Consider the following 26,843-nt stretch of genomic DNA (forward strand, 5'->3'; position numbering starts at 1 on the left):
CTGTCCTTTAGGTAATTAATATTGATTAATAATTTAATTAATATTGAAAGTAAAAGTAGATAGCAGATATGCCCAATGCCGATATCTTGTTACTTTTAGGCTATTATATACAAGCATTCTTATCAATAGTTGACACATGCCCACATCTTATCCATAGCGTGACGTCGAGCACGTGTGGTCATTGGTTTTGTGGTTCGTGTTCATTGACCTCGACTTTGATATTTTCGCCGTCGCGGAAGAAATACTCCCTCGGCCTTGGTTAGTACGCCCGGTAATTTTAATAATTCACATCCTTTGCGACTGTCTCCGTCGTCGCGGGCTTTGACATGACGCGATTTAGCGAAGCAATTTCTCGCGCGGGATGCGAAACTCGGCATTGGCAATGCGTTCCGAGGGAAAGTTTCCCTTCAACGAATAGATTTCCATAGGATGAGTGCGGATAGAGCGATCCTCGTGATTGCATTCAATCGTGTATGCACGTAATGCATGCACGATATATTATGAATAATATATATTTTCGTTTAAATCGCAATAGGTATCCCAACGGTTTATACTGACTTTCGAACATTTTCCCAAGGTCCAGTTTTACAAACATCGGTTAACTTTTAACCTTAGGTTAACTCGCTCTTTGTCTCTTTCTAACGTCCACCTTAGAACGTAAGGTTAAAAGTTAACCGATGTTTGCTCGGATGTTTGTGAAACTGGGCCTAAATGACCTAAATGAAAAAACAAAACGCGTTTCCTCGATGAATTTCGAGAGTCGCCCGTTCGCTATTATACTTTATCCGTCTGTTATTAAGCGGACATCCGCGTTAGATTTCTTCCGACGCCGCGGTATTCCCCGTGCGGTCACCTCGTGTGCGTAATTACACACGACGCTGCCGCGCACCGCGCATTATCGTCACTCGTAATCGCAGGGGATAAGCGGTAATGGCGATTATGAGCGGACCCGCTATTGACGATGAGGCGCATCGCAGTTGATTCCCGCGTTGAGCCGCCGCGCCGCGCTCGTTCTCCGCGCAATCCGCATCGCAATTTCTACATCTCGCGCCGTATAAGTTATACTGTTTCACGATCTACGGATACCTATACCTACGTGCCGATACGCGTCGGTGTAAGGTGCGCATTATCGGCTGGAACCGAGCGGAAATCCCACCGCGCCCCGCTTTCTCCCGCCGCGTCCATCGTGGCGAATATCGGAGGAAATTGTTACCGCAGGTAAAAAAAAAGAGCGAGGTGAAGTTTAGTTCTCTTCGTGTGATTCTGAGCATGTGGGTTGGAACTTGAACACGATATTGCATACTGCTGCGTGCAATAAAGTAACCGCGGATCTGGATAAATAGCTTTTTAACTGCCTTAGATCGCGCCTGCATTCGTATATCAAGATTTCCGTGCTGTTTCTCACATACGGATTATTTGATTCGCATGTGTTAGGCAAAAGAAAAAAAATTCCTGATAAAATCTGATAAGTGACGTGGATTGATTAATGACTGAATCTAAAGAATTGTAACAAATTGAAGACTTGAAAAATGTAATTTCATGAAGATAAATTATAACTGAATTGTTATTATCAATCTCTCATTATTATTTTGTATGATTCTACTGTTCTATTTTCACCACAAATATAAGAGTTAGACATGTTTGTTTGAAAATGCAGGTATGTGACGTAAAGTATTGTATAATAATCGAAAATTGATGCAACGGGAAACACTTGTGCCCAACGCCACGATAGCTTTTTAAAAATCTTAATACATGACGATTTGCATATCAAATTGTGGCGGTACTTAATTAATTGAATAAGAAAACGCACATCGCGCGCAATCGCGAACGCGTTATCTCGAGCGTTTTGCTCATGGATAATCTACCGTTTCCGCGTCATTTTGAAATCTCGTTCTCTCCGGAATCGCTCGATCGTGTCGCGACTCTCTCACGCCATACGCAATTATTTGTGGTCTCGCAAAAACGGCCGTTGCAAATCTCTTTAATTATCCGCAGGACTTCTCCTTCCAGGAGCTTAATGACGGCAACGATCGACGTCTCGGAAAGAACGATCGCGCGTATACGAAAAACGTATCCACGGAAAAACGCCGCGACATATCGATTTGTCGAGGCAATGCTAACATAACGGATAATCTCGGTATTTTTTCATTATTTTATTATAAACCGTGTTACAACGACTAAAATAAACGCGAAGGATATACGCTGGCTGGGTATACTGAATCATAATGAAACGAACTCTCTCTCCAGATGTATTAAAGTCAAAACCTACTCTCACGATTCTTGACTTTACTCTCGTATGAAAATAATATCTTCTTTCCAATTAGATTCAATGTATGATCTTAAATATTTAACCGCAAATCAGATTTTATTAAAGTTTCGCTATCATCATCACCTGGAAAATCACTGCGCATCAGTTATTGAGACATAAAAGTCCAATCCAATTTCTACGAGTGAGGAAAGAAATTCGATGCGCGACCCGCGAGAGGAGAAAGCGGCGCGCGGAGTGAACGAGAGACTAAATAAAAGAAATAAAAGAATCCGACGAGGGTTGTAAAATTTTTACAGCCTCGACGTCCGCCCTGTTATTTGCGTGGGTGATACCTCGACTTGCCGCTCGAGAATCTTTGTTTCCTTTAGGGTTTTGCGCCTCCTCCTCTCCGCTGACGCGGAGGTATTCGCGTTAACTACAGGCTATCGATAACTGCCACTTATCCAACAACATCACTTCCGGTTGCGAACTACCGTTTACGAGTTTACGGCCCACCGCTCGCGTTTCGAGCCCTCTTTGTTCGTGAATGGGCGCGTCCGATTGGGAGAATTGGCCTAACCGCGCTCTAACCGCGCAGATTCCCTCGGGGATCGCTTTCGCGAATGGTTTAGCGAACGAGCCGTTGATAGTGAACGCGATCATCGGCAAACGAGCGAAACTAACGATTGGATATCTATTTTTAATAGACGATATAATTTATTCATTTATAATGTAACAGAACGAGACGTAACGTTCTCTCAGAGATTTTTTTTTCCAACATTAAGCACTCTTGTCATTGATCACTTATTTCAAATTGAATTATGCATATTACATATTTACCGTAACGCGATATTATACAAAGTGCGACATTATTTAACATTTAAATGGGCGCCAAGAGCATATCGTGCCGCAAAACCGATGATAGCATTTAAGCATTAATCTAAATATTAAAAGCGCTGGAAAGTTATATAAGATTTTTGAAAACAGATTATCCTAACGAATAGATTCGAAAATTATATGTTAGCTTTTAAATAAAAAAATATATACGCGTATTTGAATAAGTAATTCAGCATATGCAACTTACAATTACTTTGCTTCTATTATTAAATAGGAATGCATGATTCTGCAACTTAGTTTGTTTCTGTTATTAAGTAGGAATGCATAATTCTGCTTATTTTATTGACGCACTTAATATTCACTTAATATTCGTACTGTAATATTCTTATTTGTCATAACTAATCAGAATAGTTATTTGTGTAACAAGTGCTGTAAGATGAAAATTCACGAGTGCAGTCACCGCACCCGGGAATTTTCATCTTTACGCACGGCTTGCACACCCTATTTTATGTTGCAAGTGCGTGGAAAGTGGTCTATCACGCACGCGTAGCGTGCGTAATGGGCCACTTTCCATGCACGTGTTACATAAACGTACTTTTTTCTTTTTTTGTAAAAATTCTCTAGCAAACCTGATTTAATTAGAAGATCGTTGATAATGTAGTTTTTACGAACAATTCAGCTGTTTGCTGCAGTCAATTTCTCAGGCAACTTAGTTTCATTTTTTCCCCCGCCTCGTAACTTATTAAATCGTACATAAGCTTACGTGTTTCCGTATGTATATACGTGATCAATTAGGAAAATTGGAAAATTGACATTGCGATAAATTGCCGTGTTGATTAACGAATCGAGTAATTCTACATTGAATGATGTACGAGTAGATGTGTCAATAGTTATAGTCATTCCCACGCTTGAGATAACACGATACACTGTAACGCCAGCGTCAATTTAATTCGTTCTCATAAATATTTTTTATCCAATTATTTTTTTTATTCCGCGCGATTATTCCAATCATTCCGCAATGTAAATTTGTTTTTTCACATTTTAAATTATGCAGATTTAGACGGCGTAATTGATATTCGAGATTAAGTTGTTTTTCTCTCACTACAATCGCCTTGCACGTGTCAGATCGTGCAACAATTTACTCTTCGATTTCGTGTCTGTATTTATCATTCATCCGAAGGTCGGAAAACGCGATTAACGCGAACATCAATTCTCAAGAAACCGTGAAAAAATAATACTGAATTCAATTTATTAGCTCTATACAAGACATTAATTGTTGTTATCGTCGAAGAAGTATAAACTTTTTTAATGTGATTAATTATTTTCTCTCAGTTGGCTCGATTAAACTGATATTTGTAGTTATTTACTTATATAACCTGGAATATGTTTAATAGAAAATAATTCAATTCTCGGATTACGATAATTTTTTAAATCGTAAAAATAAAACACGTATAGTAATTAAAAAAACATCTATAATGTAAAATTATAATTATTTTTCTCTAAAAAATTTTTGTGAATGTGTTTGCAATGGTATCTTCCTCAGCAATAATTTAATTGAATATGTATATAAAATAAAAATAAAAACTTTGCGCATCATTTACCGCGCTTGGTTCTTAGTTAGCCCGTTTTCTATATTCGTGAATATATTTTTGTTGCCACTTTGATATCAAATAGACTTCAAATATTCTTGTACTGAAGATGCATGTCGATTTTCTATTTAAATAAAGATGTTTTATGCTTAATCCATCTTCTATTTAAATATAGATCTTTTATTATTATTATTATTATTATTATTAATTGAACATATTTTTTTGCCATTTTGATATCAAATAGACTTTAAATATTCTTGTACTGAAGATACATGTTTAATCGATTTTCTATTTAAATAACGATTTTTTATAATTAAATAATTTTTTGAACATTTGAGGAACGAATGTAAAGATAAAATAAATATAAAACGATGAAATAATTGTGAAATGTTGAAAATATGGGAAGTAAAATTGCACAAATTACGGGAGTATTTTAAGTAAAAATTCTAGATTTAATAATTCCTGGCGTGGTGCGGATAATACACGTATGCGAGCGAAAGCGCGCGTTCAGCCGATTCGATTACCCAATTTTCAATCGAGAGATTTTCTGCATTGTAATAAGGATGATTAATTGCGCAAACGCTCGAGCGGAACATCAAAACCAAATCAAATCGAACCGTTGAGCGGGTGAGCCGATATCGCAAATCGCTGTTAGAGCGGTGCGCTTTAGTTAGAACACCGCGTGTCAACCGACGATCGATGATGTATGACAGATTGTTGCATTATCATCGCGGTTGCTCCAACTCTCGTCTTTTTGTTCGACATACAAACGCCGTTGTCTCGAGTCGATCGGGGGCCCGCGGGGAGTTCGCGCACAGATCAGAAAAACGGTGATCGCTCGACCATGGAAAACCGCGTTACATTCGCGCGAATTACTCTCTCTTTCCGCACGCGGTACCGGTGCACGGTGCACGGTGCACGGTGCGCAATGCATGCGCTCTCCGCCGGACGGACAGCGCGGCGCATAAAATCTTCGGCGGCTTTTTGAGCGCTCGGTGACACCGGCAATTAGAGCGTAAACTTATTAAATTTATACGGCGATTCTGACGCTGCGAAGTTTTGCGCGAGCTCACAGTTGAACGGGAATGTGTTACTTCTTTCGCGTTCGGTTTTTGTGGTTCGACAAAATCGAACAAGTGGATTGAAATTATCCTTGGAAGAGTACAAAAGAAATACTATAGTTATATATATGCGATTTAAAATAGTTGCAAAATGTAACTTTGTTTAATAAATTGCATTTTTTTTCGAAGATTAATTAGAACCGGGAATTCTGAAACAAAAAGTGAAGGCTACGATATATAATTATTGAGCTTTAATTTACGAGTTATAGGTAAGGGATCAAAATTAATTAATGATATCGCATAAAGATCGCAAACTTGTTACTGCGTTATATAATAATTAGCATATCGATTGATATTTTGATATTTATAATTCAGATATTAATTATTACTGCTTAATTGGTTTTATATTATTGATATGCAGATATCATATTATAGCAATCACCTGGTATTGATTAATAATTTGTTGAATAAAGTTAGATAAAATATTAATTAAATTTTGTACAACACACACAAGACGTTTTACTTTTTAAATGAAATAAATCAAGTTATCAGTATAAATGGCTAGGCTATAAAAAATTATAATAAAATTGACATGTTAAATATAATTACTACTGCTTTTTTTTTGTTAAATAAGTTTACAACTAGTAACTATTAAATATTTCCTGTTCTGCTTTTGTTTATGATAGATACATATTATCAAAATTTCTGAGTATTGCACTTTTCTGATATCAGTTCATGTAATTTGTAATCCCCGAGAGAGGCAAAACGCAAATCTTAAATATTAAATATTAAGGAATTTTTGGATAAAAGAAAGAAAAATAAAGTGACACACTTAAATTTTAATATATATATTTGCATTATTTTTATGCTGTTAACTTGATTCATATATATGTCTATATACACTTTATGCATGTCTAATATTATTTTTATAGATTTATTATGTTACGAGTTAGAACAAAATGTAATTTGTCACTCACTAATACGACGCACAGCAACGCAGTTGTAACACTATATTAATCCGTAAAGTAGACCGACACAAAGTAGAAAGACGTATAGATAAAAGTAGAAAAACATATATCTAAAAATTATATAGTAACGCACAAAGTGACATTTGAATTGCGCGCATAAAATGATTATAAATGGGTAATTTTGCAAGCAATAAATAACAAATAAATAATAGATTACTTACTTTATGGTTGCTTCGTCTCTCTCTTTTCGAGTCGCCTTCTCCTCTCAAGTCCCTCTGTTTCTTTTTGTTCCTTTTGTGGCACTCGCACAACACTCGTGAAAACGCGGTTACTTATTATATATGCACTAATCACAAAAAGGCAATTATCGCGCGATTCGGGTGATATATTCTATCATCCAAAAAATATTGCGTGAGATAACAATTTGCAATATCCAGCCCTCATCGCTTTGGTATACTAGATGTAAAACGAATAAATTGTGCGAAATACTTGTTTCAATAAACATTGCTTTGGTACATTATGGATTGTTAATTAAAAGATTTAATTAAGAGATTTTATTAATCATGCAGATGTTCGATATCGTAAGGGACGATCATATTTCGGAAGGATAATACGATGATACACAGAGAGCTGCTCGCGTATATCGATTACGCACTCCATGCTCGATCCGAAAATGATGGGCAAATTGCATTTCGATTGGCGAAAGATTCGAAGCAGACGTAAGATATGTATGAATTTATGTGCCGTTAGTAAAATACAATAATTTTATCGTCCGTAAATGTTATAAGTAATGAAACAACAATTTATAATTCTCATTCCCCTATCGCTTCGATATAAATAGATATCGTTTTGATATATTTATGAATTGAATCACAAGAGTTGCGCGGGACAAAATCGTTTAATTATTTGTAAAAAATAATCACGTTTAGCAATTTCTAATACTCGTTGCGATCGCGTTCCGAGGAATAACGACACATGGAGCGGTTCGTAACATTACCTGCTCGAGTCTCGCCGCGCGCGCGAATGATTACAAGGTGAACGCGCGTATAGGTATAGTATGCCGTACAAAAAAATAAACAAAAGCTCGGCCAGGTACCGTGCGTTGTCTACCAACTAATTCGTCATTGCTGTACGAAATACGTATTTAATGACTCTTTTAAATATGATGCATTTAATATTACACTATTAAATATTATACCACACAAATATTTATTCCTTATATATTTCAGATTACTTTCAATGAATTAACTATTATCATACTATTTAATGCTTATTTAAAAAATAAAGGTTTGCTCGAAAAAGTATTCGCGTAATATAAATTTGTTTATATAGGTATTATTCTTCTATTGATACCTTTTGCCAAACTTTTAAGTCTCAAGAGCAATAAACCCGCGATCTTAATGAATCAAGAATTTTTCTAACGATAATATTTTATAACAAATCTAGACAATGTCCGGCATAAAGATGATTTGAGATATATTTTTTTTTGATCCCTTAAAATCAATTCTTTTTTTAAGACGCAAAATATAGAAAAAAAACCAATAATAAATACAAGTTTCATTTTTTGATCACAAAATAACGATTATTTTGATTCTGTAACTTTAAATTTAATATTAGGTGTGCTTAATGATTTTTTTCAAAGTTTAATTATTCATTTAAATTTTTATTAAAATAGAATTAGATATTTTATAGATATTTAATATATGTAAAAAATTTGCTATAATCAACTTATTAATATCAATTAATTGATGTATGTGTGGTACCTGCACGTAAAAAATGACCAAATCATCAGTTGAGTAGACAGAGAATTAATATCGTTTTTAAAAATTATATAGTATAGATGATATATCGTACATATGTAAGCGCCGTTATGGATCTTAAATGTAGAACTTTATGCGGAACTACCATTAGCTAATTTTGACAATTTTTGATAAAACTAGTGTAGTCCCGACATTTTCAATACATTGAAATTTTTCGCTCAATCTGCAAAATACGCCATTAAATTGACGTACGATAATTGTATGACATCTTGATTGACGCCAATAGCTTCAATATCAATACGCCTCATCTGTATTTGTCATCATGTAAATCTTAACAATCGATCATGCGATCTTATTAAGGAAACCTCGGCAAAGCCTTTTACAAGCCTTCCTGAAATTCCTTCACTTTTTCACAATGACGGTCCTTGATACTAAAGTCGTTAGCAGCCGTGTCAAATCGACCGTCAAGCACTTACATCTTACGCGTATAACGAACATGTATACGTGCACGGCCAATCGCGTGCAAATTTATTCCGAATGCACAAGTGCATCATTTCGAAATGCATTCCCTGCGCGAGTAAAGCCATCACCAGATGATAAACAATGTCAATTGTGAACTGTTAATTTCAAAGTAAATGAGCTTGTTTATTAAATATCCAAATGTAAATAAATTCAGCGTATCGTGTTGATCTAAATCTGAATGACTTTAGTAAGTTCAAATATATTACAGAAAATGATATCTGTATTGTCAATAATAAAAATTAACGGCATACTTGTATCTATTAACATTAATTTAGATTATACGGACTTTTTTGCGTCAGTTTGAATATCTTGTACATTAATTGTGCTGGTCAACATTATAATAATTCATGTTTCCTTTCTAAAAAAAGGCATGTTAAATCGATACTCGCATCTCTCGAAGTCTTCTCGAAAGTCTCGAATTGCTTTGTTGGCTCTTTTCCGCGATGCTGATTGATTCTGTTGCTGCGCTAACTTCGTGATCGGCTGTCATAGCATATTTTGACAGTTGTGTGTAATATTAGAGCTAAATAGCGCGCGCGAAGCGCGCGTCTGTGATGTCTAGTGTCGAAAAGAATGGACAATAAAGTAAAAGTATCGACGTGAAACGCGATAGTCAAGTATTCTAATCGTTTAAATTTTTAATCAATTCATATAACTTTAAATATAGTTTAAGCAATATAATCAATATTCTTTTGTAGGGAAGACCGGGTCTAGTTGTCACACTTCAAATACTGCTTTTTAAAAAAAATGTTAGCAATATTTTGTAATATCGTATACTACTTTATAATGTAGTTACATCCTTTAGGTGTAAGAAAAAAAGTATTAGACTTGTATATATTTATACACAAAAAAGTTATTTAATTTTAAGCAAAACCGCGCAAATGCGACAACTTACCCCATACCCAGGATTGGTTGTCACATGACTCTGGATTGATTGTTATGTATCTTTCATGTAGAGGAAACATACGACAAATAGTTTCTGTTTTAATATTTTATTAAAGTTAGTGCCAGTTTTTGATAAATTTAACTTAATAATATATGGTAGCATGAATTAAACGAAAAATTAATAATTTCATAAACTTTGTAATATAAATCTCATAAACTTAGAGTAAATGAAAGAATACTAATTCTCATAAATTGTGTAATACTTTTATAAACTTTCAATCCCATCTCATTTGAGACAACTTACCCTGAACGGTCATTTTGAACAAAGAAAATTATATTTATAAACTATGTTGGAATAACAGTTAACTAAATACAGGAAAAATTATCTAAAACTATAATATTTCTTATGACCAAAAAGAAATTACGACTAGTAATTCCAAAAACCAACGAAACAATAAAAATATAGAGACAAGAAAAATTTACTCACGACTTCCAATTTTTAAAAAGTGCTCGTAAATATCACATGCGATGTTTTTGAAACGAGCTATTTCGTACACCCGACTAACACGATAGGAGCAACCTACACTATAAAGAAGAATATTCCACTCAATCTATTAAGTGAGATATAAGCTTTGTCACAACTTACCCGTGTGACTCTAGCCCCGGCGATCTCCCCTATGCAATATTCGATTTGCATTGCTCGTTATTAATACAACGTATTCCACGTATTTGAATTTCCTTCAATAACTTCTTGTTTGTCAGTTCATCCATTTCAACTTCATCACTCATTGCTAGCGAAATGCACGTGGCTTATAACGCGCTCATGCGCAGAATATTTCACATTCGTCTTTTTCTTTGTCGTACATCAATTACATATTATTTCCATTCTCGAGCGCTGCTAATAACTCGCGAAATATAGCAATTTATATTTTCCATTTAATAACTTAATACGTTAATCATTGGGTATAGTTTGCATTATTGTTACATAAGAATATAATTTCGAATAACGAGTTTAGACAAAATTTTCATGTTACTTAATTTAGGCAACTTTCCGCAGATTATAAATTTGCGGCTAATTTTGCAATAGGCAGATAATGATTATTATTCAGCAGTCGCTATAATTTTTAAATATAATTATATTAATATTAACGTTTTTATTGGCTTATATATCAAAATTAACTAATTAACAATATTTATTATTAGATTAAGGTTAAGTTAGATTTAAAAAAAGTTATTAGATTTTATTTAGATTATTCGAAATAATCTTGAGAAGAGTACACGAGTACACTAACTAATCACGTACATTTGTATCACTTGTTGATACACTAATGGCTATATTAAGTTATTTTCTATATGGAAGTTATATGATAATGCGCTATGATTATGCATCACGCATATTATGATCATTTGCATTTAATCGTCGTTCGTGTTTCATACGAAGTGTAGATATCGTAAAACGCCGGGATGAATATTAATATAACAATATTCGCTTTAGGTACATAGCGTATTTATATTTGGTAAAAAGACGGCGGCGGGAATATTATTTTAAAATATACTTAAATTGCGTCTCAATGATTCGAGTTATTTTAATGATCTCTGATGCAATGTGCTCGCAAAAAACCACCAGATGCGTTCCGATAGCGGCGCATAGTACAAGCACGTGTACCTTGATCCGCGATCAAACGCGCAACGGTTAACATCTCTCAGCTGCAGTCAATTGCGCGGATTGCAATGTCGCGTGTGTTCGTCCGTACGACGTTCCGTAAAACACACTCGGATCGCAATTACATACGATTACGAGCGATCGCGCGTATACAATGTGCCCCATAATGTTTAGGTGGCATATATCCTGAATGGGGCGAGGAAAGGCAAAGGGGGCCTCGCGGGACTCGACGCATCCGCCCATTGGCCACCTGCGAAAAAGCGACGCGACGTGCGAGGACATGCGGGTCCTATCTCCTTTTCACGGAGGATAATGCATACGTGTACATCTGAATACTCAATTAGGTCGAGCGCATTCGTACCCTTACTCCGCATAATTAATAGCGGACCGTTGGGAGACGCACCTTCGGCTCCTCGCGACGATATACTGGCAGATTGTGGGTTATTTAGCGAGTACGACGTTATCGCCGCATTGCATCTGCAACATCATGATACATAATACGCGGACGACGCGGTTGCACGCGGGAAATTTATACGCGGACATCAATAGCCCACAAGAAAATTAAACGCAAACACATAATTCTTTTGTTTTAATCTGATCAATCTAAGGATATCAGTGAATAAACTGGTTAAAAATTTTCGAATTGAAAATAAAAGCGAGATAATTGTAGAATGGGAAATTGTGAGTTGCGTTCCTAAATATTTTTAAATAATCATGTAAAAATTTCGAGATTTTTATCGTTGTTACTATATGTATATTAGCCTAACTAAGTAATCTCTCATTAATATCCAAAATATTAATCTTGATATGAGAACTCTCGACAGTTTATATTTACGGAAAATTAATAATTCCCTGGTGATAGCGTACACGGCTCTGTACATATTGATAAATAAGCGACGAAAGCTTTATATGGCATTAAGATGTAATCGACGCTAGCAAATAACCAGCATGATTTTGGCCCATTAAAGGCGATTATTTACTTTCGTCCGTTTAGTGTCGGTCGTAGAATTTCCTGCGGTACAAATTACTTTCATCACTTTAATGCCGTGCAGAATTTCCTTTGGACATAAATTACTTGCATCAATTTAATATCAGGTGCTCGCTTATTAAAGAATATTTATCAATCTTAAACAGCATACTCAAAAAAATTGCATAACCCGCATTATGCAAAAATTTCACAAGCATAAATTACGTATCCATCAGGCATATCAAATATCCCGCATAATATTTCCGCGTTACTTTTATACGTTAATCGTAACACTGGATGATTTATTCTTTCAATAAAAAAAAAAGCAATTACTTTTACAATTGTTCAGTCAATTTTAAATAATAAAATTGATGAATTAAGTAATTTTGCATTCTCAAGTAACAATTCATATTGCGTGCCAATTACGACATACGGTTATAGCCTATATACAAACAGCGCATTATTATTTCCATTATTTTTTACGGACACGTTCAAAAGCGAAGTTGATTTTCTTACGGTATCACGCGCTTATTTTCAATGTTCTTTTTGTTAACTGACCACATCCTAATGTTCGTTCCGCGCAATTTAGCGACATACCACCGGCGACTTGGACCGTGACGAATGGCGTAAATTAAGGATAATTAAAGAAATTATTGCAATTACCGCGGCCAATCCGCCACGTAGTACACTGTTGCGTTGATATCTGATAAATATAATCTCATTAAGCTTCGGTAAAAATTTAGCAACGTATACTTGATAAAGAACATATCACTGCCGTCGTATCTAATTATTAAGGGAATTAAACATTTTTATCCAATAAGGATGTCAAGATATTAATAATTTTTAGATTTCTTAGAAATTTTAGAAATAGATAATAAATCCTTTACTTTTTATTTAAACTTAAGAGGAAGTCTCTTATCTGAACAAAGTTTTTAATTGAGAATTTAATATTCAAAATAGGAAAAGAAATGTTAATTCAATTTTCCTTGAAGAAAATCCTATTGATTTGAGATAAATCGAATATCAAGAAATACGTTTGGAGGTGAGGCAAGATATGAGAATGATAATACTAGTATATGGTTTTAAACGGAGCAAGACGTGTAATTACACTCGTCGCCTTACGTGCCGACTTGCTCTTCCCGTAATATAAGCAGCAGCTGTCGCTAGTATCACTCACGACAATGTTTGATTATTATATTAAACCCGTTTACCGCCTGTAATTGCCGCGGTGCATCGTCACGAGCATTTACCGAGAAAAAAACTGATATGCAACTCTGATGGTCACGTCTCTTCCGCTGGAGGACATTGACGAAGGCATTTTGTACGCGTCGCAAGAAGTTAATTTACTTATCAGTATGATTACAAAGCAATATATTTTCTGATGGGGCAAAAATAATTTTAGATAATGACGAAACAGTGCTCGTAACGTACAAATCACCGTTATAATAGTCGTAAATACGATTTAATGAGATTGTAAATACGATTTAATGAGATTGTAAGATCAATTAACGAAACACGTATCGTTGCATATTGATCGAGGTAAATGGAGCGAATCAATGTTGGAGTTAACTGCACTTCGAAAGGAAAAGAAAGTTAATTCGCGTCACTGATAAAACGTTACATGTACCTACACGCGCGTTTAATCGTGATATCGGACAGAGTGGAGTTATGGTCGCTCTATGGTTTCGCTGAAGAAATAAGAACGGAAAAGTGACAAATCGAGCGACGAATTGCTTCAATAAGTGTTACTGTAAACTGGCGCGTCGTAAAATAGCGTTATTTAGAGGTTCAATTAATTTCACCCGGTCGAACGAGTCCTCTAGACGTCTGAACTACCTCGACGACACACCTGAAGCAGGCGGAATGCATATTATACATTATATGTATTATTGTTCAGAAAGAAATAGAGCGGTTTATATGCAGCGGCTAAGATTGTAACATCTATGTATTTTTGATTGATGGTCATAATACATGAAATTCGTGTCATGACATCAGGCAAGACATTTTCTAGAAGCTATTTGGAAGATACAAGAAAAGAAAGGATGATCATAATTTTTTTTAATTATATGATGTAAATAAAAAACGAGCTTTAGTTCTCATTAACAAATACGATATAAATGTGTTTTTAGTCTTATTCTTCTTAGATTAGTATTTTGTTTCTATACTTTTCCTCAAATATTTTTCGCAGAAAGGTGTGTATATAAATATATGTAATGTGTAAATGTATGCGAGTGTCCGTATTATAGATTATAGTGTATTGAACTCGGACTCGTGGGTTTGTTGAGCCCAATAAACGACTGTGTGGATTAGCCATCTCTGCGGGGGTCTTTGTTTTCTTTTTATTTTTTAGGCAAAATGGTAATCTTCGCGATATCTATTACACGTTTAAAGTAACAGTATTTTTGCACGAAACCTTCTTTTAATGCATAACTCTCGCCAGAAGCTGTGAATTACTGGAACTTAAATATTTACTTACATACATGTACGCGTATATGGTGCGCTCTCATAATAATAGGTTGTACGCGTGATTAAATATGCACAACCGAGCTAAAAAATGGTTCGTACCGAAAAATGTACATCGACATTCGCGAGTTACGTTTATTTCTGTGGTTATGTTCGCACGAAATCTCTCGAAATCGCCCCACGACGAGACGAAAACGCGAAACTCGGCCGGAGCGGAGTAAGGACTAAGGAGGACGGATGTGAGAGACGCGGCGGAGAGACAGCTGATATACATGGGATAGGCAGGGCAGAGCCGTGCACCAGGGGTTGTCATTAACTGGGAGCTCACTCGGGAGATAACTACTACCTGCCACCACGGCGGGGCTCATTTTCCTCGCTGACCTCCTCCTCTCCTCCCCTCTCCCTCACTCCGCTCGGGGGAGTTGCTTCGGCTCATTACAAAAAGCACGTGAGCCCCGGCTGCTGCTGCTGGCTATTTATTTCCGAATGGTGCATATCACTTTTCGTAATGGGCCTCGCGAAATTAAAAGTATGCCCTCCGGCGCCGAATCGCGCGCACGCACACACGCGCCCATATCGGATACATCGCGATAAACTCGCCTCCTCTTCTCCGCGCGTCTTCAATCTCGAGACCTCGCGAGTTGCCCGGCCTCTGAAGCATCGACGACCCTGGGCTATTAAGATCCAATCGTATCTTTTTTGTTTTCTTCCTTTTCGCGGGCGCCGCGAACATTGATAATGATTCTCGAAAGTTACTTAAATGTCGTGCGCACGGCGAGCGACGCCGCCACCGCGCCGCGGATGTAAGTACCGTAACGTGTGGTACCGCTCGTTAAAATTCATGCTGTATGTCGTCATACTGAGGGACGGAACGATGCTCGAGGTACTTCAGGAAGTATTCAGCAGAATTACGATGCAATAAACGTGAAATATCGCAAATTATATAAAATGCGTTAAAGAATATTAATTTGAAACCGATTATGTTTTATTCTATTATATAATATAATTCTCCATAAGTCGCTCCTCTACTCGGACATTAGGAATTTATTACTATGTTATATTTCGCCGATCTACTCTCGACAGTTGCATTCTGTATTTTTATTTCTCTTACGGCGCGATTAAAACGAACGTCTTGTTTTGTTGTTATTCAAAATATCAAGTTTTATGTAGAAATTTCGGCTCTACGAGCCTCGTATGCCGTCAATCAGCCGCGTTTATTATTTTCTTTAATTACGAGCCAGCATATGTTGAAGGCTCGCAGGAGGGTCAAGGTTCATCGGGCAGCCTCCTCCGCGGACAGCTGTGTTTCGGCCCATTAGCAAAGTACCCGCGTACCAGGACGTGTTTGTTGAGCCTTTCTTCTTTTTTTTTAGCATGCTTATGCACATATATGGCGGCGGTAAGGGTGAACAAAGGAAATGAAATTTCGTCAGCTAATTGAGTTTAAGCATGCGAATGCCTTTCCCGACAGCGGTACAGGTGTTTCCGCGGGTTAATGCGACTTGGAAACGCCCGTTCAACGCAAGAACAAATAGGATATGGGTAATATCCTTAGCTCTCACAGACACGCCCTCTCGATACTTTTAACGTTTTCTTTATAACTATGCAGCGTAATTATCCACGAACCTGGTGTGTCTCAGTGTGAACTACCTCGAGGTAAATTTTAATCCTTTCTAATTAAGTCATGTAGATAATTCAAACGGTTGCACTTGTATCCTGTTTTCAGACTTTATTTATATAGGTATGCGTATACACTTATTGTGTGCGATATAAGAAAAATAATATTTATAAATTAACATGTAATTTTATTTAGGTTAAACTTTACCAAAATTATTACGTCTGCTTGCATTCCTGTATATTGTAATATTTTAAATACTTATTTCACTTTCATACATTGTTCATTAAATAATTATTGTTTTTCATGAAAGAAAAAAAATAATAATTATTGTTAAATAATATCCGGATTTAGTTACGTTTCTTTGATGTAGATTCCACTACGCGCTCCTCTGTGTATTTCCGAAGCTAACAATTATTTTCTACATTATGTATTACGTTCCATATTAAATGTGTTATCGAGAGCAAGAGGTAAAAACAAAGTAGTGCTGGCAATCGCCTTCGCCGGGAGATTAACGTATTATTTATGCTAATTCTATTAGCCTTGCAACAGTGCATCCGATAATATCAATTCAGCCGTTTCATCGCACAACTCGCCGCGCCGCGCCGCGCCGATATGCCGTCTCCCCCCGGAGCGTTACGAGTAAGATTATAATTTCTAATGTTGAGCACCGACACACACGCATAGATAAATTATAGATACACGGGTAATTTTACTCTGTTTGTGGAAACGCGCGATGCATGCGACGGCCGACTTAGAACACGGGGCAATTCACACGTGCCAGTTCGACGATTATTATCCTCGTAAATACGTTAATTTACGAACTCATTTGCGAATGAAAATAGCAACCATTTGCATAAACGACCATCCTAGTATCAACTGTGCGAGAGGAAGGAAGAGCGTGCAAATTCTTTATTCCGATATAGCAATATTTCTATGCAATATATTTCATCTGAAACTAAAATTTTATAAACGCGTCATTTAATGAGATACCAAAGTGCTCGGATGTCTACATAGCCTTTTAGGAAAAACTAATTAGTCGGAATATGCGTGTATTCCTCTAACTTTATTGCGGTTGTGGCAACACGATCATTATAATTTAATGGAAGATTAATGGAGGTTTTGCACTTTGTAATATGTTTTGTAACAAGCGCGATGACGAAACGACGATAAAATATGGAAATTATTCTATTATCGTTACTGTACTACTTTTTTGTCTGGAAAACTTAATAATTAAATGTTTAATGTCAATTGCGTCATAAAATTAATGTTATGAAATGGACACGATTAAGGAAGATCTATATTATAGTAGACCTTCTCTCGCAAGATTTTATTCTATTAAAATAGCTTTCTTCGGACTTGTCGACCTCCGGTCTATATCTCTACGGTCTATATATAATTCTCGGCGTTCCATTTATATCCACCGTGTACTGTACAAATAGGCCTTTACAGAGGCTCGTTTGTCGCGACAGATCGTTCGCGAGCGATCGCCTGGACAAACAGGCCTGACGTGCACGCGATAGAAGAACGTATGCAAGAACGAACATACGCGAGGCTTATCCGCGCATAGACCAGACATCGAGGAATCGCCGAGCAACGCGATTAAAGACGTCAATCCCGCGAGTTCATCTGTGCTCGAACGTCTTCATCAAGCGGGCTAGCAACCAATCGGGCGAGATATACTCGCGGAGAAAAAGTGGACGAATCGAAGAACGAGGGATGAAAGCGAAGGGAAGGAAGAGAGGGAGGGCATAGATGAACTCGATCGAGCGAGCGAGCGAATTCAAGAGGACGAGGCACTAAAGGGGTACTTAATGATACTTGCAGTGAGATACCTGCGGAGACGCGAGGTATCGGAGAACAATTATTGCAAAACGACAATCGCTGTTCGGCCTCGTTCGCCAGAGTGGAAATCGACAGCCGGACGGAGATCGGCGCAAGAACTCGCGTCTGACGTGTCGTCGTCAATGGCGCGCGCGCCTCCCTCTTTTATTCATGAAGAGAGATGGCCAGCATTGGCAGTCTCGATAATCTTTACGGATGCTTTCTTATACCGCCGCGGCCCGGGGAGAGAGAGTCCGTGCAGCGTGCAGACTCCTCGATCCTATAAGGGCCCGCGACGAAGAAAAATCTTACTCCGCGATTCCGCGAAGGTCGCCGCGTTTAGATCGAACACCTGTGCGGGACTTTTATGGTGCACTCCTCGACGGAAGTGGACAGTCCGCGGAATATAAAAAGGGATCGTTAGATTGCGCACGTTAGGATGTTCTTTCCCGCGGGCTCGGGTCGACGTCGTGTTCTTCTTCGGGAACACGGATCTCGGGATATTTTACAAGACTTACAAGTCACGAAACACGACACGGTGGAACGAGATAGCAGGGAGATATGAATAAATTTTTGCAGTAATAAAACCTGAATGGTGTAAAACAGGATCGTTTGCTACGCTTCGTGTTTAATAATAGAATTAATTGAATCATCTTAGTGAGTCTATCATCTATATGAGTCGTGATTTTCTAATCCTTCTATCTTGTCCAAAATTTCATTCCGAACAATTTTTTTCACTTAGAATTTTATATTTTGTATTGTTCGTTTATAGTAGGTATGTTGGTTTTTAACTAGTTATTTATCAGCAGCAGCGTATAATTACGGCATTTAACATATACTATAACTAGATAGAAGAATATAAATACAAAATATATGTACATTTAAGTAACAATGTTACTAACGATAATGACAGTAGATATGTTAATGGATGGAAATTTTCGAGCGTTAGTCATTCAGTTTGAAATTAGCATTGTAAAAAAATAGCACTTTATATCTAATATTTTCATGGTCAATAGGTCCGTTTAATTCTATTTTTAACCATCTTAATTACTGATTATAATCATTCCATACATAAAATACTTGTATGTAGAATTGTAAGACGTTTTTTTTCCATAAAAAGTTATAAAGTTATGTAGAGTAATTCAAATTCAAGTTAGTAATTCAAATTTAAATTTATATAATTTAAATTTATAAAGTTATGTTTTAATAAATCAAATCTAATTTAACTATGACTTAAAAGGACGTTGTTTCATGCTGAGAAACACCTAAATCACATGGTTTATAAAAACAATTACTATATTTTAATTTATATTTAACAGAATTACACATACCTCATATGTACCTTAAAAATTACTGTTCATGACTGTTATGTGCCAACACAATAACGTGAGATTTTCGATATTCAAGTTTCCTAACAAATGGGTTAGCGGGTATTATACCTCATAATTCTTTTGTTTAGTAAAGATTCTATCTGGTTTTTATCTCGACATGACTTGCGCACCTCCCCCGATGACTTGAAGATCCCAACCCTGATACGAGCACTCCGGACGCGTTGACAAACGTATACGTGCGCGTACGTGCATGTGTGGCCGGATCTACATTATAAAACGCAACACAATGCTCGCTTTCGTCGACGAATGTGTCACGGTCTTCATTACTTTCTTGCAACGCGTCGTCGGAATTCATCGATTAACTTGCTCTTCGAGGAGGCAATTAGCGCCACCGGGGCTTTAGTCGGGGAGAGCCTGCCCAGGATCCACGGACGATCCTGTTCCAAGAAGACGAGAGAAGACCGCGCCGGGGTCTGAGATCTCGGGCGGGGAATGGGGAGCGCGGGGAAGGCAATCCATCGAGAGCTCGCATACCGCTGTCTAATCCATTTAACATAAAGCCGCCGGTCCGCGTCCCCCATATCGCCGTCGACCTTCTTCCCTTCCTTTTCTTGCGCGCCGGGAATTCGCGGGCGACGAGTCAATTCCGTGTAACCTGTCGGGAACGTTTCGATTCCTCGCGACGTCGGGAGGCGCGCCCGATGGGTGGCCCGCGAATTCCCCAGCTGCTCTCGTCCCGAAGAATGGCAGGACCCCGGAGACGGGGACGGGGACGGGGACGGGCATTTCTTTCGAGCCAGCTGGAGCAGGACCCGCCACGTTCCTGTATATCGTACGATATCGCGCGGACGAACAGGAACGGCCGTTCCGAGATCCTGCCATGCTCTCGCTTATATCTTCCAAATGAAGATTATGTAAGATGTTGAAAAAAATAGAAACAGAAAAAAAAGAATATTCTTATTTAGAGAATATATTTTTGACGGTAATTTAAAAATGAGATTATACAGCGTTAAACAAAGAGATAAATTACTGCATCAAAGCATTATATATATAATTCAATAAGAAAAAATATATTCTTATTATTAAGAAATAATTTTTATTAATGGAAAGCAAAAAATATTGGATAGAGGATAACAATACTTTCAAATGAAGAATATTTTATAAACAATAAAGACAGTTTAATCTTATTTTAAAATTTAATATTCTCTACGTGAACACAAGTAATAATGTTGGTTCAATTTTATTATGTTACAATGAAGAAGAAGAAGAAATCGAAAAAAAAACAAGATATTAAATATTCTTGAAATACAAAAATTTAAAAATTTTTTTAAGAAAATTATTTATTCTTGCTTATATATGAAACAATAATTGTGTTGATTTAATTATATTCGTCTTGATTAAAGATAATTAATTTTTTTTCTGTGTACTAAGGCTTGTATCTCCTTGCTCGAGGGCAAAAGTATCTTTAAACAGTTTCGAAATCTCATGCTTTTGAAGTTCACGCGCGTGCTTTATCTCGATACTAATCAAGAATAGTAAGCGTTATTTGACAAGAAAATCAATTTATTAATTACAAGTTGAAACTCCGCAAATTTGCATTAGTAATTATCAGTTCTCGGTTGATATCGCACGATCTATAACCGGTCTAAACTTCGTTCTGTTGCGACAGAGTCACATTTCGCTCTTGTCACTCTATTTGTGGATTACCACCCGCCGTTACTTCGCGATTAATACGCCGCGACGTAAATACTACAGCAGCCGATTAAAACCAGCCAGCCTATTAATGTAGCGGGTTAATGAGCGGGTCGCGGTTGATAGTCGGTGGTCCCTCGGGAATTACAAAGTGTCTCCGCTCGCGTCGCGGCACGTGGCAGCCGCGCAGACGGCCGCTTATCCGAGATAAGATCTAAAAGGCTCTCGATCCTAATTCGAAGTGTCGACACTGCGAGTTCTTATTTGTATTTTCGTACCTGCGGCCGCATTCCTACGGCCGGAGATAACATCCGATGATCCTGCAAGATACGACACGGCGGAGACACCGCAGGACACTCATCGGCATCCATGAGTGTCCTTCTTCCTCGGGACCTCCACCGAAGAAATCAGCGCTACTTGACCGAGGAACGAGACACTCATTTCTGACCTCTCTTTAATGTAAAGCATGTTATAAAGAGAGATAAGACTCTAAGAATAGATTTTAATCATTGATTTAATCATATAATGGTAATTGATATGTTTTGTAGAAAAGTATTAAGTAATATTGCCTAGAATACGTTTGACGTCGATAAATATATTCCTATACCTACGCAAAGTTTGTTACAAAAACATGCATGAGAGTGACATTGTGACTTATTACATAGATTAAATTATTATATACTATCAAGTGGAAAATTAGAATTACCTGGAAATAATCGAGTAATTTTGTGAGACGATAATATATCTCTTTTCTCTCTTTCTGTGAATAATAAAATAAATCATCTATGAAAATTTAAAAGAAGAAATATTTTGCTATCGTATCATATAACTTTCGAAGAACATTGAATTTTCGTCGCGTATCGATTTTAGTGCAAGGAAAGAAAAACATTTTGGCGAGCTTCTTTAACGAACTCGAAAGACTCAGCGCGTATCGTGGGTCCAGCGGCCCCGAGGATTCGGATTAATCGAAGACAAGGCAAGCACATTACCGCGGCTCCGAGAGATAGTGGGATAGCGCCACGAAAACCACCGTGAAACTCCGAGAACCCGACACCCAGGTTCGTTGGAAAGTCCCGCAGCCTGCTCCTCTCTCGGCCGACCGGAAAAGAAAAGGATAGAGGCGTCACGCAGAGAGAAACAGAGAGAGGCAAATTGCTTTCTGGACTTCCACCGAATCTGTGACGGGTTAATCCTTCCAGCTTCCAGGAACCGGGAAGAGAGAAGAAGTTGCCCGAGAAACCGCGACCTGTATCGAAATCGGCGATTCTCAAGAATCGTCGGAATGCTCCTGGCAGTCTGGTCGTCCGAGACATCACCGAGTTATTTTTGTTGACGAGTCGCCGACGAGACATTAATTATACTGGTTTGTAATTGATGATTATAATTTACAAGTCGTTAATATCTCATAAAGGAAATTTTTACGTAATAGACATTTTGTAATAGGCATATTTCGTAAAAATATGCTTATTAACTTTTATTATAAACTAATATGCCATAACTTTTATTATAAACTAGGATGTTTTTATCCTGATCCAAATTAATTGGACATCTGTACTACTTAATTTATTCTGAATTTTAAAAGAAATGAAATCAAGTTCCATGTGCATATTTATCCAGGTATTTAAACATATAAATATGTATATAACTCGTATATATGTTTTATCTGTTACTGCTTATTCTTATTCGTACATGAATAATATAGAAGAAACGGTGCAAGGATAACGGTGCAGAAATATAATTTTTTTCCGACCGAATACGTTGTAGAGAACCTACCGATAGACAATAGCCCATAGAAAATCTACGTAGGTAGTAAAGATCTGAATTCCACCGGCTCGCTCGCCGGGACAAAGGACATCCTGCGCGATGCATTTAACGCCGACTCACGGCTACCCCAACTAATTATTCCGCGGTAGTTTACCCAGCACGTGGGGTCACACGGGGCGTCGGTTCGATGCGCTCCGCGGCTTTTCGGAACGCGATTAAAGAAACTGAAGGCGACGCATGTCGCCATAACCGACCATGACCATGGTGACGATGGTTATCGACAATTCGGCTGAGCCTCTCTCTAGATCCTGCTCGACCGCCCGAATTCAAATTAGAATCACATACAAGACTCTACCAACTCGACACCTAGTAATTTAGTACACTAGATGGTGTCAAAACAAAAAGGAAGGAAAGATTCACGCTCGATGATTTCCATAATTTTATAGCGTTGTCGTGTGCGTAGTTTTAATTAGGGGTTTTAGACTCTCCCGGTTCTATGTGTGAAAATTTTAAAGAAAACGCTTCTTTCACAATCTCAAATGATCTGATTTTCTTTCTCGATATACTGTCAAAGAAACAAATGTTTTTTTCGCATCGTTGAGCAAATTACTTTCTTATGAAAATTCAGAAAAAACCTAACTTATGTAATTTTAATTGAGAAAACTGCTCTTTCGCCAAAAGAAAAAATTATTTTGTTGTTTTTTTTTAACATCTATATGAAAGAATAAATATTCACAGTATATCTCATAGATGCGTTGAAAAATATTGAAAGTCATCAGTTACAAGCTTGTAACGTTAGAGCAACGACGTGTCAACGCGGTCGGTCGGTGAAAGATGCGGCTGCAGATGCTCGCCGCGAAGAATGTCAAGGGTGCCGTGGCACGACTCGAAAATTGCGACTTCTTTCTGCCTCTCACACTCACAGCCACGGCGTACATGTGCGGCCGTCGCTAATGGGCTTTAATTGCGACCCCCTGCAATTCCGCGCGCCGTTCGTTCTCCAGCCTTTGCCGCCGCGCGGCTTACACAGGCGAGCGCGCTCTCTCGCCACGGTTGTGACATCGGGTTATAAGATAAGCGCAGTTACGGAAATTGAATAATAATTGCAGGTCTCGGCAGGCGTCCACCGTCGTGCCACTACCAACCGTCCGCTATCCGACACTTCCACTCCGCCGCCGTTTACATCGCCGGGAAAAGTCTAATAACCCTCTAGCGCGCCGCTAGAACGCTCCCGCGCGGCGCTATCCGACAGATCTCCTTAATTAGAATTCCGTTGGAAAGGTGAAACAATGGGACCCGTCGAGTGGGTACCATCGCGCCGGGTCGCGAGAAGGCCCAACAAGCCTCTCTCACCGTCACGGGCGCTCACGGTGCGCGACAACGTTCGTCGACAACTTGTCACGAAAACTGCCAGCTAGGCGCGAAATCGCGTGACTTTTTCGTTCGTACATATGTGAGTATGCTACGTATCTTTCCTATAATTGTTTTTTTATATTGCCTTTAAAAAAGAAACTAATAAAAAAATATTATAATATATATCTTTCTGCAATTCCTATTATAGTACATTCTAAGACGCGGGGGGAAAATTGTTTATAGAGCGCGACATTTTATTGATCGTCTCTAAGAAAATAATTTTCTACTCGATTCAATTCAACTGACAGATTTCCATTTATTCAACTATATACGTTTAAACCGCATAGTCGCGCTAAGTCGCAATCGCGTCGATAGATTAGTCTTTTCTACGTTCGCTAAACGCGGGATTACTTCAAATTAACCCCCCGCAACGCGGGTTAAATGAGGCCCGCCGACGGACTGGCGATCGTTCTATAAACGTCGGTACAATTCCGCGAGGCGTTTTGTCACGGAACGCATGGCACGGGTCGGTGCACCGCGTGCGTATCGAGTGCCTCTGCGGTTTACGTATTTACGTTCGTCGCGCGATCGCACACGGTGCGCCCGCGCCGGAGCACGGGGGAGAATGACTTCTTGCGGGCCGATGATTGATGACTAGATAAAGCCGCGCTGAGGTAGAGTAATCGGCCCTTAAGCGTCGCGCATAAATCAAACGGCTCCGCGCGTCGCGAGAAAGAAACGCGGGCTCCCGTCGCGCCGACGACGGCGGAGATGCGTAAGTGGATTTGGAAAACCGGTAGAAAACCTGATCCCCGTTTCGCTCAACAAACCGCCGCGCTACGGCGCGACTAATGAAACGCCCCGCGCATCGCGACGGGCATCGTGCTTCGATCTGGTCAACGGCCAGATAGTTAATTATTCCTGGCGACTTTTTTTCCCCCGAGACGCATACGCGCATGCTGGATTTATTTGCTTTTAGAATTTACGTGCCGAGTTTACACAGGTTGCAAGTTAATATGTAGCTACATCAGTCCGGGGTACGGCCCCGGATGATTACTCGGCACATTCTGGAAGATAAAGTTGTCGCAAGCGTAAATATTCAATAGTTGTTGAATTATATTATTAAGTTGATTATACTTTAAACAGAATTAGGAAAGGTGGAAAATTAGCTTTACTCAAGGACTAGAAATTAATACACATATTATCATAATTTGAGCCTGATGTGTTGCGCAGATTAAAAAATACATGTATTTAACATTATTGCGCCTCTACCTTCAACTTATTCAGGTAATAGATTGAAAGATCTAAAAAAATCTTCATTATATAAAAATTAAATATTGTTGCATATTTTAAGTATATGCAATGTAATCAGAAATATAATAATAATTTTCTCTGATAAGTTTGAGCTGTGAATTTATAATTATATTAGGTAAATATCTTTCGCAACTTTTAAATTAATAAAAAGAAATAGAAAAAACCTTTTACTGAAGAAAGAAACATCATAAACATCAGGAATTAATGTAAATTACAATATTTGCAATGTAATAACACATTTAAACTAGTGTAGTTATTGCGAATTAAGCATTCTATAGCTTATTGCATGTTGTAAGAAAGAAAAAGAGTATATATTATTATTACGTTCTTGACATAAACGCGCGATGCAAATGTATCCTGCACGCCACATATGTATATATCGCGCATTAAGGCTGATAATAGAGTCAGCAATTTGAAGCTATTAGCGTTTCTGATAACGACGACTTAATCATTCGTTATAAAATACCTGGCACGATTATTTCTAAGTTCTTAATTACAACGCCAGCGATTAAGAGATCGAGATAAGAACTGAGCGAGAGGATAACACACGTGGCCGAGAGAAAAATGAATTATTAATTTATTCGCCATTTATCTGGCCGTTGCGTTAACCGTAATGGCGATTTCAATGCTCATTACCCATCGGCGTTATCGACGATTATCCGGACCCCGGTCCGGTACGCCATAAATGAACGAATATTTAATTAATCGCGCAAGGTCGACGCGTAATAAGGCCTATTAAAGTTTTTGCCACGGGACGATCTTGCGCTCGCGAGTTACCCTTTCTCGAAGGGGCTCGAGAGCTCGAGAGTTAATACTTAAGAACAACCTGCGAAGAGGCGGCATCGGGGGGGCTCTTACAAGGTGAAATTTGCCCGGCCGCTTCCAAAAAGCTGACTCATTTCTTGATTGCGCCGACGGTATACTCTTCGACAATTATGCAAAATAGCTCTGCCCTTATTCGCGCCCGAACGCATCGCCGCTATTATT

The 26,843-nt window shown here is 38.0% G+C and overlaps 1 protein-coding gene across 4 annotated transcripts in view; it reads left to right on the plus strand.

Moving 5' to 3' along the window:
• Window positions 1-26,843, plus strand: part of LOC112456931 (homeobox protein aristaless-like) — a 134,982-nt gene that overhangs the window by 67,915 nt on the left and 40,224 nt on the right. The window contains exons 1-2 of one of the 4 annotated variants that reach the window (XM_025019747.1): window positions 1,009-1,218; window positions 7,273-7,422. The exons of 2 other annotated variants lie outside the window; for them this stretch is intronic. In XM_025019747.1, the coding sequence (XP_024875515.1) occupies window positions 7,362-7,422 (61 nt within the window). In that variant the 5' untranslated portion in view covers window positions 1,009-1,218; window positions 7,273-7,361. Of the gene's footprint in view, window positions 1-1,008; window positions 1,219-7,272; window positions 7,423-26,843 lie in introns of those variants that run through there. One more of the 4 variants, XM_025019746.1, reaches the window with a different exon arrangement.

The sequence above is a fragment of the Temnothorax curvispinosus genome, unplaced genomic scaffold (assembly GCF_003070985.1).
Source record: "Temnothorax curvispinosus isolate PA1 unplaced genomic scaffold, ASM307098v1 QBEX01007309.1, whole genome shotgun sequence".
Classification (NCBI taxonomy): domain Eukaryota; kingdom Metazoa; phylum Arthropoda; class Insecta; order Hymenoptera; family Formicidae; genus Temnothorax; species Temnothorax curvispinosus.